Here is a 13,783-nt window from a genome sequence, read left to right on the forward strand (position 1 = left end):
TTTTTTAATTTAATTTTAAATATAATATCATATATATAATCATTAATAAATAAATATAAAATAAATAAATTTAATTTAATTTAAAAATATTACAATCTCCAATTAATTATAAGTAATATATTAGACTTTTTTAGCAATTTAAGTGTTATCATATTCTCAATTGGCCTAGATTTAAGTCTTCACTTGTCTATTTTTATTTCTATCATTAATTATAATATATATATATATATATATATATATATATATATATATATATATATATATATATATAAATATAAATATATTAGTTGATTCCTAATACTAGATTTAGCCTATTGGTTAGGGTTTTGCTTGGCCATTAATTGATCTTTGGTTTAAATGCAATTAAGTTATTTTAGTTGTATTTTTGCCTAAACCTAAACAAGTTATATAACATGTATATTATCTTGATAAGAAGTGTGAGAATTGACTCAACAATTAATTCTGAAATCTAGGGGATTTAATCTATAAATTTAATACATGATTAGAATAAAAGTTTTAAAGTTGATGCTCAAATTAAGGCATTTGACAAATTAAAAACAGAATTAGGATCAAATTGCATTAAATAAAAATCCAAGAAAATAAATCATATATAAATAGTGACTAAAATGAAAGAAAACAAATTAGGGTTCCACATAAACACTTCCATTAAATATTAATGACAAGAGGCATAAGGAATCAAACCTAGAATCTTAGGAAAAATCTGCACGCCTTACCACTGAGTCGAGCCAATGTTTGTGTCTTTATTTACACAATATTGTATATATTTTCGTTAATGCCAGAAAAAAAAAAGAATAAATATGTACATGGTGAGAATTGAACCAAGACCACATGAAAATCTTAAAAGAATTAAACCACTAAGATAAACCTCACATTTAATTAATGGAGGGTAGATTATATATATATATATATATATATATATATATTATACCGGTTAATTAAATTAAAAAATAAAATATTTAATAAAAGTAAAATCATTAATTAAATTAAAAAGATTCAATTTAAAATTATATATTTTTTGAATTATAAATGTAAAATTAAAAATATTAAATTTATTTTAAAAATATATAATTCTTAAATTTATAAATGATAGAAATTTAAATTATAGAAATATATATATATATATATATATATATATATAAATTAAATAAATTTAAATTATAAAAAATATTAATCTAATGGTGACACGTGTCACCATCTATTTGGAGGACTAAATTTATTGAGTTAAAGTTATTTTAGGATTAAATTGATAGTATATATAAGTATTGAGGACTAAATGTATAATTATACCGATTTTATTACATCAGCGTTTCCGTTAGATATTAACGTCAAGTGGCTTGATTGAATATAATTAAATACTTAAGTGGTTTAATTGATGAAATTAAATATAGATGATAAAAGTACAAAGCTAAATAGTTAGGTGGCTAATGATATATTTTACCCTTTATTTAATGTCTTCCTTCCTATTGTGGTAAAAAAAAAACTCTTCATTCATTTACCCCCCTAATGGTATAGTTTACCCTTGAATAAATAGGTTAGTGCTTCTTCTTTTTAATGATATATTTTTTAGATTAATTGTCTAGTTGATAAATATATTATACTAAATTTCTCAATATCATATAAATAATTTTTCATAATTTAATACATTAAATATTTTATGGCAAACCATTCTAATTGTCTAATGTTTGAGAAAATTTTCGTTTTCCCACTTAAGTTTCAAAGGTAACAAATTGATCACTAACGTTTTTTATTTATAATAAATCGCCACTCGCCGTTAACGGTCGTCACTGCAATAAACGAAATACCGACGTGACACTTTAAACTAACTAACTAAGTGGATTTGACCGACCGTTTGACTCTTCTTATGCCATTTTAAATGCACCATTGGTGATGTGGAGCTATGCTTCCTCAAGCTACTTGCACTTGCTGGCTGACGTTACAGTCAAGACAAATATTAATTCGAGGCTATGCATCCAATTTTAGCAAACAAGGGAACATGGTAAAAATGAATAACCAGCTTTCCCTTATGTCGAATAAGATCGACAAGGCAGATTTCAGAGAAGAGAAATCGATAATAGGTCTTCAACTAAATGGCAACGCAGGTAAGTTAGACAACAAAATAAATAAAAGAATTACATAAAACAAAAAATCTAAGCGAATGAACTCACCAATCAAGCTAGGACACAACTTGGAAGACAACATTGACACGAATAATAAAGAGAACTGGGAGTGAAACTTAAAGAGAATAATAAAGAAAGAAAAACAGTCATGAGATAACATAGAAGCGACCGGAAAAACCACAGACAACTAAGAATCTCGACAATTAACATCGAAAAGAGGCAAAATCTTCCGCATTAACCGTAAAGAAAGAAGAGTCAAACGGCGGGTCAAACCTGTTGAGTCAGTTGGTTTAAAGTGCTACATTAACATTCCGTTACTTCAGTAACGACTGTTAACGACGAGTTACCGATTTATTATTAATCAATAATGTTAGTGACCAGTTTATTACTTTTAAAACTTTAATGAGAAAAAAACTTTTTAAAACATTATTGACTATTTTACGTAGTTTACTAAATATTTTACCCTCATGCATTTTGTCCACTTACGTCGTGAAATTTAACGTGATATTTCTTAGAAGTTCTTCATTTATCTAAGTATAACAATAAAACTAATCCTTAACGTTTTTCTACTTTTTTAATTTCATCATTAGTCTTTATATGTGTGTGTATATTAAATATTTATTTTAAAAAATTATGAAATATATGCACCAATTAATGATAGAACAAAAAACAATATTAATTTAAAAAATTAATTCTATTTAACCCTTAGTTTTAAACTTCAGAACAAAATTAGCCATAATTTTGTTTTATTTTTCAATTTCGCCATTTATTGATTATTTTAATGGAAATCTCAAAATTGCCATTTGTGTTTGTCATTGTCGGAACCACCACAGTCATCGACGTGGATTTGTCCCCCACCGCCTATCCCACTCTTCCTCGAATCCTTGTGAACCAGTCCTTCACTGGGTTAAAAATAATAATTCGTGAGTAATTTAAAATCAACTAAGTGACTATAATATCAAACCAATAAAACTTGTCATAGAGACCAAATAATCAATAGAAAGAACGAAAAAAAAAATAAAAACAGAAGAAGAAAATATAAGAAAATCAAAAGGAAAAAGAGCTCATCTTCTCAAATTTATAGATTAAAAACCAATAATTATTTTAAAAACAGCGAAATAGTTGAGAATCAAATTGCACCTAAAAGGCCAGCAGCTAAATTGTTGCTCAAATACAACGTCAGGGATTAAATTGCACAAGGACAAAGTCATGGGCCAATTTACAAAAGAAAAAAGTCAGGGTCAAATCGCATATCAGCAAAAGGATGGCTTCGCGTGTCGGAATGAGTTCTGTTGGCATTTCAGTGGAGCAGCTTCTTGCACGCGGCGAGGCCTCAACTAGGGAAATAAAACATTTTCAGCGTGAGTGATCTACATTTTCTATGTACATTGGTTACATGGTACATTGTTGGACGCATTCTTTAGTGCTTTGCTTTTTGGGAACTTGAGGCCAAAGTTCAAGGATTCAAGATTTAACTCCATGCTCCTAACGATAGCTATTAGCACCCCCATCATTGTTGATTCCATCTCAGATTCCTCTTCCCGCCAAAAGTATTTAAGCATCTATATTTTCTCTTTTTCCTTTTCTTTTCTAACATTTTGACATGAAATACCAGAAATGGAGAAACTTCGTCTGCTCATGATTGTTTCAACATATTATGATGAACAGAAGAATTTCAACGTTTGGAGTCTCATAAAATCTGTTTATTTATTCTTCTTCTTCTTCTTTTTTTGTTCTAGAGGGTTAACAGTGTAGACCGGCTACTACAAAAGTTCAAGTTCTGGGGAGATTCATATGTATAATGTCACTTTTTATCATTACAGGCAGTGCCATTGTCACTTTAATCTTTGAATATTGAACAGATAATCTGTTAACTAATATAGGGTATATCAGATACTTGACAGAGACATTTCGGTAGTCGGAATTCTTTTGTTTTCTCCTTTCAGATTACGGGTACGCGGTTAATTGTGTTTGCATACAGAATCTACGAATTAGGTTCAATGTTTTCTTTTTCATGCATAGTTTCGATAGCATTAAATGTTGTTCATCTAGATTCCGGATTGTTTATTGTTTAGTGATGAGGTAAAGTGGCATTATTTACTTAACTGTGCATGAATGTTCATGTAGAGAGAGGTACTGGTCTCAACTGAATCTGTGGAAGTGATGAAGAAGTTACTCCTCCTCTTCAATTCTAATGCTTCTCAACTGCCACTCAAAGCTCTTCATCAACCAGGTCAGCTTTGCGTCAAATCATCTTTTACAGTACCAATAGCAGATGTTGAGATTCGAGTTTCAGACACGTTCGATGCCACTTCATAGATATAATCGCATGAACTAACTGAGCCAAGTTCCCAGGTTTCGAATTTGTTCCTGTATGTTAGGACTCGAAGAAGAGATGAGGGCGTTCGAGATCGATAAGATTACATCGGGAAAGACTATCGAGCGGCTCATGGAAGAGTTTGGCGGCACTTCCACCGACACCAATCATCATTATGTATCTTCACGGCCTAAACATCATCATCAACATGAATGACAGGGAAGATTTGGATGTATGGTAGCTACAAACATGACCACAATCAAGTTCAAAAGTGCATGCCAACCCTGGGATTTGGATTTTGGTTTTGAAGCTGATCTTCTATGCTCAAAAGTAAGTTTTGCAGGTCATGATGTATAATAAATCTTTATATCCTTGATATATTCAAGATATATTATATGTTTTTTTTATATTTTTGGATCTATTATATACAATGAAATTTTATTTGATATAAAGTCTAGTATCACACAAATTCAGCTTGTAGGAGTGAGCAATAGAGAAACAGATCATTTCGAATCGAATCAATTTCTTAAACTATAATTGTATAATCACTTTCACCCTTATATTAAAAAGTCTTTAACGCATGTAACGAGAAATTAATTAACTGATTTTTTAATTGAAAAAATAGAAATCAATTAATTGGATTAATGGCAAAAACGGCCCCTATACACGACTATCTCACCTCCTCCTTCCTGCTACTGCCACTCCTCACCTCCTCCTTCCTGCTACTGCCACTCCTCATATCACCATCGTCAACCAACCAGGGCCAGTGAGAAGGGTGCATCCGTGCAAGCAAGCAATGGCTTCTCCCCAAGAAAATGGAAAATTTGTCATTGAATCCCTTAAGAAATACCCTTAAGAAATAATAAAATTGTATGTTAATTCAATGGTTAAATTATAATTTGACCCCTCCAAAATTGTAATTTTACATGATTAAATGATAATGCGACTTGAATTTCAATGAAACGCAATATCTAACCGAGAAAGTAATAAAATCTAAAAGAACATATAAAATTTGAATAATATAATTATTTAAAAATCGGATATCATTCGAAAACAGAATAAACTATATTCTTATATTGTTTTTCGGTCATAATTAGATACTCCTTAAATCAATCTTTTATTAAAATTTTATTTGTTCTTTTTTCTTGTATAACCATTGATTTTCGATCTATTGATCGATTAATCTCATGGTTTTTAGAACCGGACCGGTTAGCGAACCGGTCATGCTATCGGTTCACTGGTTCAACCGGTCGAACCGGCCCGACCGGTCGGAAGAACCGAACGATGTCATAATTATTTAAAAAATTAAATAAAAATACCAAAAATATTTAATAAAAAATAATTTTTTATATCACAAGTCATATCCAAAGCAAGTCATAACATATATAAGTTAAAAACCATAAAATCAAGTGAAACAAAATGATTCAAATTAACTAAACATAATATTTAAGGTAAAACATATTAAATAATAAATATAATTATATAGTTATAATTAAAAAATAAAATTGGGGTTAAAAAATCATAACAAAATGATATTGTTTGGTTTAATTTTTTTTAAAAAAACAATCTCACATGGCTAAGAAACATAGAAGAGCATCCAAAAGTTTAAAGAGTAAAAATATGAGAACAAAACAATCTCACATTGTTAAGAAACATAAAAGATCATCACAACTAACTTCTATAAATAATAGAGGTAATTTGACATTCAAAATCATGGAGCCTTTTGGTGAGCATTGAGTGAACTATTCTTTCACTTCAATCAAGCTCGAATTTTAGGATTCAATCGAGCTTCTAAAATTTTTTTTAGTTCAAGTTTCAATATTATATTTCGAGTTTAAGTTGAACTTGATAATTTTTAGCTTGTGAGTTTGAGTTGAGTTGAGCTTACTTTTAAAGTTTTCAAGTTCGAGTTGAGCTCAGCAATACTCGAGTTCGACTTGGCTCGTTTAACAAACGACTTTGTTTGGTTTAATTTTTTTTTAAAAAAAAACAAAATTTCCGGTTTTCAGCCGGTCTGGTTCGAACGGTTCAACGGTTCTGGCCGGTTCACTAGTAGCGGTTCAACCGGTTTAGATTGAACCGGACTAAACAACGGTTTCCGGTTGAACCGGCCGGTCCGATCCGATTTTCAAAACAGAGATTAATCTAAATTAAATACTGCAAAGACGATAAGATAATCTCAACTCAGTTTGCTACATTTATTTATATAGTATACTTATAATGTAAATTACATATATCTTCACGTGACACCCATATCATACAAAAACTAAATAAGATAAATATAGAGACAGGTGGAGAGAAGAATAAATGTAGTTCCATTCCATGTATTACACTCACCAATCATCTAAACTATACAAATAATATAATAGAAGCCTCTTCGGTCTTCCCATCATCTCAACCACTCACGCATACAAACAAGGCAATGAAAATAGTTAAGAACAGTTTACAGCTCGGCTCGGCCCGGCCACCAATTAATATATATATATTTAATTAATTAATTATATTCCGAGCGGCAGCATTGGCATGAAATGAACTAACGATCATGCCGTTGTAAAAACTGGAGGTGAATGTGAATTAACATGAAGACTGGCTTGAAATGGTAGTGGCGGACGCCGATGACGTTCTCGGCGTCGCTGCCGACAGTTTCTGCTTCAACACTACCGACGGCAGGATGCTGGTTTTCCTTCTTTCTTGCTCTTTTATTAACTCGCTTCCGATAATCTCTAATTTCTCTAAATTCGTCACCTCGCTCTTCTTCTTGCCTTTGAAAAGATGTGATTCAACGTTCCTTTGGGCCAACATCTCCTTTGTAAGGCTCATTACGGCGTCGATTTTACATTTTGGATGAGTATTGGAGGCCGTACTGTTCAATCTGTTCCCCTGAATTCTCACGTAGTTGTTTCCGTTTCCGCTTCCTCCGAACGCCATTGAAACTGCTTGATCAACCTATACATTAATAAATGATAGTGTTCGTTAATTTCGGCCACGGAAGATTTATTTTGCTTTGATTAGAATGCTTGGATATTATTTTGGGACTTACAATATCAGATGCACCCTCGCCGGCAATTCTAATAAACTTTGTCGGCGTCGGAGTAAGGGTAACGTCACCGGAATCGAAACCAGACTCTGCGTTTCCCAAAGACAACACCAAGAGATCCTCTACCCCATTACAAAACGGGAATTCCTGCTTATTATTAAGCACGTGTGTTATAGCCGCCGCCGTTGGATTGTTCATCGCCACCCCGCCTTCCACCGCCAGGATCTTTGTCCTCTCATCCACCGATCTCATTTCCACCGCCCCAACCACAGTCGGATCAGCCGATGTCGCGTAGCACACGTCCTTCATCTTGAAATCATAGCCGTCAATTTCCAATGCATCAGCGCGGGAAAATAAGAACGGCGCGTTGGAACAAAGATCGTAGCAGGGAATCAAAACCGGCTTCAGAGTATCCTTCAAAGTCAGCTCCCCGAAGGTTTTACCCATCAGTTTCTTCGCCCCGGATGGACGGAAAAATCGCCTGAACAACCCTCGAGGGGAGGAGGGAAACAGTTTCCGACGGTTTTTGACAAGGAACTGAAGAGCTTGGTCGGCAGTAAAAAGAGGGGAACCATTTTCAGCCCGAGTAAACAGCATTGCGGCAAGAATCGCACCGGCTCCGGAGCCTGCAACGACGTCGAAACATTGGGCAATGGCGGCATTGGGATTTCCCGATTTCTGACGGAGAATAGTTTGGAGGGTAAGGAGAGACTGAGCCGCCAATATACCATCGGAAAAGCTTCCACTGTCAATTGAAAGGATTCTTACTTTCCCAGATTTCATGGGATTTTCATGATCACCGAAAAGGAATTTGTTCTCGAGAATGGAAAAGATTTGGTTAGTGAGGGAGTCATCTTCGTTAACTAGGAGTGACATTAGATCAAACAAAAGCTTTCAAAGAATTAAAAATGAAAGAAACTGGAAATTGGAAGAAGTGGACAAGTTGATGGGACCTGGACTCCAGAGCTAGCTATATATACAGTAACAGGAACGGGGAAGAATAAAAATAAAGTAAAATTGTCCAGCGTTGGGGGAATTCGTGCGTCTATTTTTATTACTAAAAAAACGAACATTCTTTACGCTGAAGATTAATCGGCGAGGACTGGAAATGAATTGAATTTGGCGTTGTCCTTTCGGTACTAAAATATCCTATTCTTATTTTATTTCAAATTTTATCCTTTTGTATTTGGACTGCTCCTTCCCTCGTCTATGTTTCAAATTTAAACATCCTTCATGTAGCAGTAAAGTCAAAGTCCTGGATGGTATGTAATTGAATGTCACACGGAAAGTTTGTGAATAAATTGAATGTTGGATAAATAATTTATATTTAAAAACGTATTTATTTTATAGAATTTTAAAAACAAACAAGCAATTGTCCATTTATTTAAAATTTATTTATTTACGGGGGGAAATAGAAAATGAATTTTAAAGATTCAATTTTTCATAACCGATTCAACACAATATGAGAAAAGAAAAGATAATTGTATAGATTTCTCTACGTAGACATCATATTTAGTATATACAGAGACGATAAGAATTAGACTTACATTTACTGTTAATTAAAAATTTAATTTTTTATTATTATATCTATGGACTATAAGTGGATATTGACAAAAAAAGCAGAACTTGAAATATAGATTGTGATCGGAATTAATTATGTAAAATTAATTTTCTAATTGAATATAAAATAAATTAATTTTGGAAAAAAGAATATATATAAATTTAAAATGTCATAATCATCCGAAATATATTAAATGGAATATTAAATTCAATTTTTAGACGTTAAAAAATCTAACATATTATATATTATAACCATCCCTAATTACTGAGTATTGTTGAAATAGCTATTGCTTTAAAGTTGTATACCTAAAGTTATTTTTTATTAATCTGAAATAAAAACAGCATAATATTTTTTTTTTGACATTAAATACTCACCTGCCTAGAATTACTCCTTGAATGTTTGCTTCACTTTTTTTTGGGGGGACGAACTGTTTGGTTTGCGGTATATAAGATTACGTGTAATAAAATCCTCATTTTCCGGTTTGTTTGGTTAGTATTCTCAGCCTCTGGTAATTTTTTTATTACTAATAGAGTAATAGTAGATTTTTTGAAGTATATTACCGGGAATGTAATTATCCCTTTCCCTTAGGTATTATTGAATTACCGGCGTTTCGACTAAAATACCCTTAATTTTTTTAAAAAAATATTTTTCTTCTGTCGTTGAATAATAAAAATTCTACGAAGGTTAAATTACAAATTTATCCAAAAACTATTTTAGATTTACAAAAAATCAATAATTAAAATTTTATATGAAGTTTAATGGTTAAAATAAAATTTTACCTTTTCATTAAACCTATTTACATTTTCAATTTTGTAAAAAAAATTATATAAATTTATGAATTTAATTTTTTAAAGAAAATATATAAATTAATTATAGTAATATTATAGTAGAATTAAACTTGTTAAAAAAATAAATATATAATAAGGATAATTTAGTAAAATATACATTCCAATAATCTTTTATTCCTTTAACCAAACACTGTAATCTTACATTCCCGCTAAACCAACCAAACACAAAATACAACATTCACAGTAATCCTATTCTCTAATAATATGTTATTCCCACTTATAATCTTAATTTCGTGAACCAAACACATCCTACAAAGTAAAGGCAGTGGTGCTCAGATAAAAAAAGAATCCCACTAGGGCCATGTAAGATTTAGGAGCGGAGCCAACAAGGGATTATTTGATAAATGCATGTCTGGTTGGTTTGTACCGACAGTTTTATCACCACCGACTCTACCGCTTTCAAATATGAATCATATGACCTCTCTCTTATTTTATTTTTTTATCCTAATGAATTTGGTTTTGACTGAAAAAAAAAATTAGTAACTCCATAAAATTGACTACTCACGCCTAGGAAAAAGATATTGTGGATTTCATAGGTCAACGGGTCCGTACGACAGCGTAGGACTAGGGATACGTCATATGTCGTCTTCTTTTACATTCACTCTCGTTTCATGCGTTACACACCCCATGGCCCGTACATGTTCCAAGCATTAGATTCTTTCCTTCAGATTTATATTGTCGAATTCTTGATTATCTGGAGTTAAACTAAACTTGATAAACGATAAATATGATATTAATTCAAGTAATTATGAGTTAATTGCTTGTTTTAGAAGTAGTCATACCTCTCATGGGTCTGTCAATGTATTTTCTTGATAACGCATTGGCAATTACTACTTGAATGCAAGTTGGTCACGTAGTTATAATTAAACTATGCAATACATCTGCAAACATGTTTAATTCATAAATCTTATTAAGTTGATAATGACGATTATAAGTAAACTTACCGTAGCATATATAATTAAACTAGAAGTCAGGCGTGGAAGCCAATGATTAAGGAAGCATCATTTCCTTTATCAATTTTCATAACTATAAATAATTGGGTTTCGGTTTTGTCATACAAAAAATAAACATCTCATCCTGTCCTATTAGATGGATTAATAATTTATAAGATAATATATTTTTTTAACCGTATATTAAGACAGAACACCTAGACTTCGCTATCAAATGAAATGTTGAGTTATAATAAATAAAAATAGGAAAATGGCATGGGTCCTACTTTTCCTCTTACCTCACAGCATCAGTGTTGTTATGATATTATAATATCTTTCTCTACGCAAACAAAAGGACAAAGAAAAGTAAAAACTCGGCGATCTAAACTTTGTAACACACTTTCTCGACCGCTTCTTGGCAGATCCACCGACGCTTAGCTTCATGCATCTATCTCAACTCCAAAATAAGTCGTATCAAAACAAACACAATTTCTATATGCAAAAACTCGGGTATATTTTTTCTTTCATCCCTGGTATTTTTTCCCGATTATAATTTCAACCATTTCATACATTAACTTTTACATACTTCTATACGCACGTTAGAAATTTTAGAGCTCAATGGAGATCAGAATTATCGATGAAAGGATATGTTTCACATAAATTAAGAGTTTTGGGGTTTGAATGTGACATTTTAAGAATATTAAAGAGAAAGAGTAATTAAATAAAAGTTGGAGGCGTAGTCGAAAGAAATTGTAGGATAAAAGTAAGGAGAATCAAGAGGCTGGATATTTGTGTAGGGGCGAGTGGAGACACCGCCAAAAGAGGCGGTTGGTGAGTGAGAGAGAAAGAAGAACACAATACATAGTTATTTGTTGCCCACCAACTGTTGTCGGAGTCGGACAACTCTCTTGTACCATTACCATTTTCCCAACATAATAAACACTAGTTTAACTTGACAATAACAAGTTAATTAACATTATTATTATTATTATTATTATGTTTTATTGTTGGTTTAAGATTTTAGTTTCCACGCTAATGCGATATTGGCTCTGTCAGTAAAGATCGAAGTCTTGAGACCTTAAATATTCTAGTTCGAATATATCAATGGTAATTTTATGTATATGTATATTCAATTTAATTAGATAAATTACAACATATAACACTGAATTTTACATATTGGATAATTAATAATAGTAAACTTTCAGTTATTTAAATTATAGTATATAATTTTATTTTTTTCCTTCAATTATACCATTGTGTTATTAAAATTTAAACAACATGATTATGTAAAAGATATTTTTTTAGTATAGTTATCAATGTCTGAAACAATATCGTTTTATGTACTGAACTTTAAGGGTGTATAATTTTGCAACTAAGCTTTTAAGTGGTTCAATTTAGACACCGAACTTTTTTTTGCAGTTAATTGCTTTCATTCCGTATACATCATCTGTGATAAATTAATATCAAAGTATTTGTATTTCACTGTTATTTCTTCTTCTATGATTACTTTTTCATGGAACCCACTCATAATTAGTGAAATACACATGCACACACTATTTTTGGGGGTTTGGAAACTTTCTCGAATGTAAGGGTTTTGGTGTGTTTTTTTGAAAAATTTAATGGCAAGAAGCATTATTTCAAAAAATAAAATAAATAAATAAATAACATGCATCAAAATTTAGATTTATCGAACAACCATAGAATGATATCAAAGTATTATCGGATAAAGGCAAAACTTCATAGGTGCCAAGGGTCCCATAAATTATTTTTTCAAGTATTAATTTATATTAAAAATATATATATTTAAAAAATAAATAAAGAAAAATTTACTAGACCCCTATCAATTAAAAAAATTGTTTATGAAAAATAAAAAAATATTTCAACCCCGCTACAATAAGTTCCTAGTTCCACCTATGTTATCAGACCTTTATATAGATTTTCGTCAATTTTGAGTAGGTTTCATGAAAAGTCAATTCAATGAGAAGAAAGTGGAGTGAAATATAAATATTTTGTTATTGATCTTGCTACGAATGGTGATTAGTGGCCGGCAATGATACATACAGGTGACAAAGAAAAATCCTATCGGATATAAATTTTGTACGAGTCAAAATTAAATTATAAATTTTTTTATGATTTATAAATTATCTTAGGTAATTTAGCTTAATTATCCTAGACTGGGATTTTAGAGTGTTACAACTCTCCCCTTCGTCCTCAAATTCTTACCTGAATGAAATATATGAGGATATTGTTTTCTCATTGTATCCTCGAGTTTCCAGGTTGCTTCTTCCATCTTATTATTTATGATGTGATCCTATCTAACACCAACTTGCTTCATGACATGTTTACATCATTAAAGATCCACCAAATTCAATCTAAGGGAGTTCTATCTTACTTTATCATATATTTACTCATTTATGCTCTATATATATTTATGAGGATACATTTGCATATTAGACTATACTTAGGTTCGAAATACAAACATCTGTAAAATAAAGGGAATAATTCCTAAATATTCCATTATTCTTAGCTTAAAACAAACATTAAAAATAAAAAGGGAAATTACTAAATTGGTCCCTAGGCATTTAAAAAAATAAAAAACATCACTACACATGACCAAAATATAAAAACACGCGAAACATACATGGACTAAATAGAAAATAACCCTAAAAATAAATATCATGCATAAAATGAGTAAATTACAAAAATAGTCCCTACAAGTGACTAACATGCGAAAAATGTGTAAAGTAAGGGGACTAAAAGGAAATTAAACCAAAAATTGCAAAGCATAAACAAAAATGGGTAAATTATGAAAACAATCCCTACACGTGGATATTTTGCAAAAAGGCTCTAAAAGTCGGGGGACTAAATGACAATTTTCCTCGAAACTTCCTCTATAAATTTTGAGTAGGTTTGGTGAAAATCAATTGAATGAGAAGAGAGACGAGTGAAATAT

At 31.2% G+C, this 13,783-nt stretch overlaps 1 protein-coding gene across 1 annotated transcript; it reads right to left on the reverse strand.

The window, feature by feature from the left end:
- Positions 1 to 7,029: 7,029 nt before the first annotated feature.
- On the reverse strand, positions 7,030 to 8,435 carry LOC120191627 (patatin-like protein 7). The gene is made up of 2 exons (XM_039194541.1): positions 7,496 to 8,435; positions 7,030 to 7,401 (listed from the first exon to the last, which is right to left on the reverse strand). The coding sequence occupies exons 1-2, from the start codon at positions 8,366 to 8,368 to the stop codon at positions 7,030 to 7,032; spliced, it is 1,245 nt and encodes a 414-aa protein (XP_039050472.1). The 5' UTR covers positions 8,369 to 8,435.
- Positions 8,436 to 13,783: the final 5,348 nt, after the last annotated feature.

This window comes from Hibiscus syriacus, unplaced genomic scaffold (genome assembly GCF_006381635.1).
Source record: "Hibiscus syriacus cultivar Baekdansim isolate YM2019G1 unplaced genomic scaffold, ASM638163v2 tig00116970_pilon, whole genome shotgun sequence".
In the NCBI taxonomy this organism is placed as follows: domain Eukaryota; kingdom Viridiplantae; phylum Streptophyta; class Magnoliopsida; order Malvales; family Malvaceae; genus Hibiscus; species Hibiscus syriacus.

Excerpts from the sequence above, each read along its gene's own strand:
- LOC120191627 (XM_039194541.1), bottom strand. The coding sequence starts at position 8,368 with ATGTCACTCCTAGTTAACGAAGATGACTCCCTCACTAACCAAATCTTT. Across the intron at positions 7,402-7,495 it reads GCGAGGGTGCATCTGATATT|GTTGATCAAGCAGTTTCAAT; the intron begins GTAAGTCCCAAA and ends ATTAATGTATAG.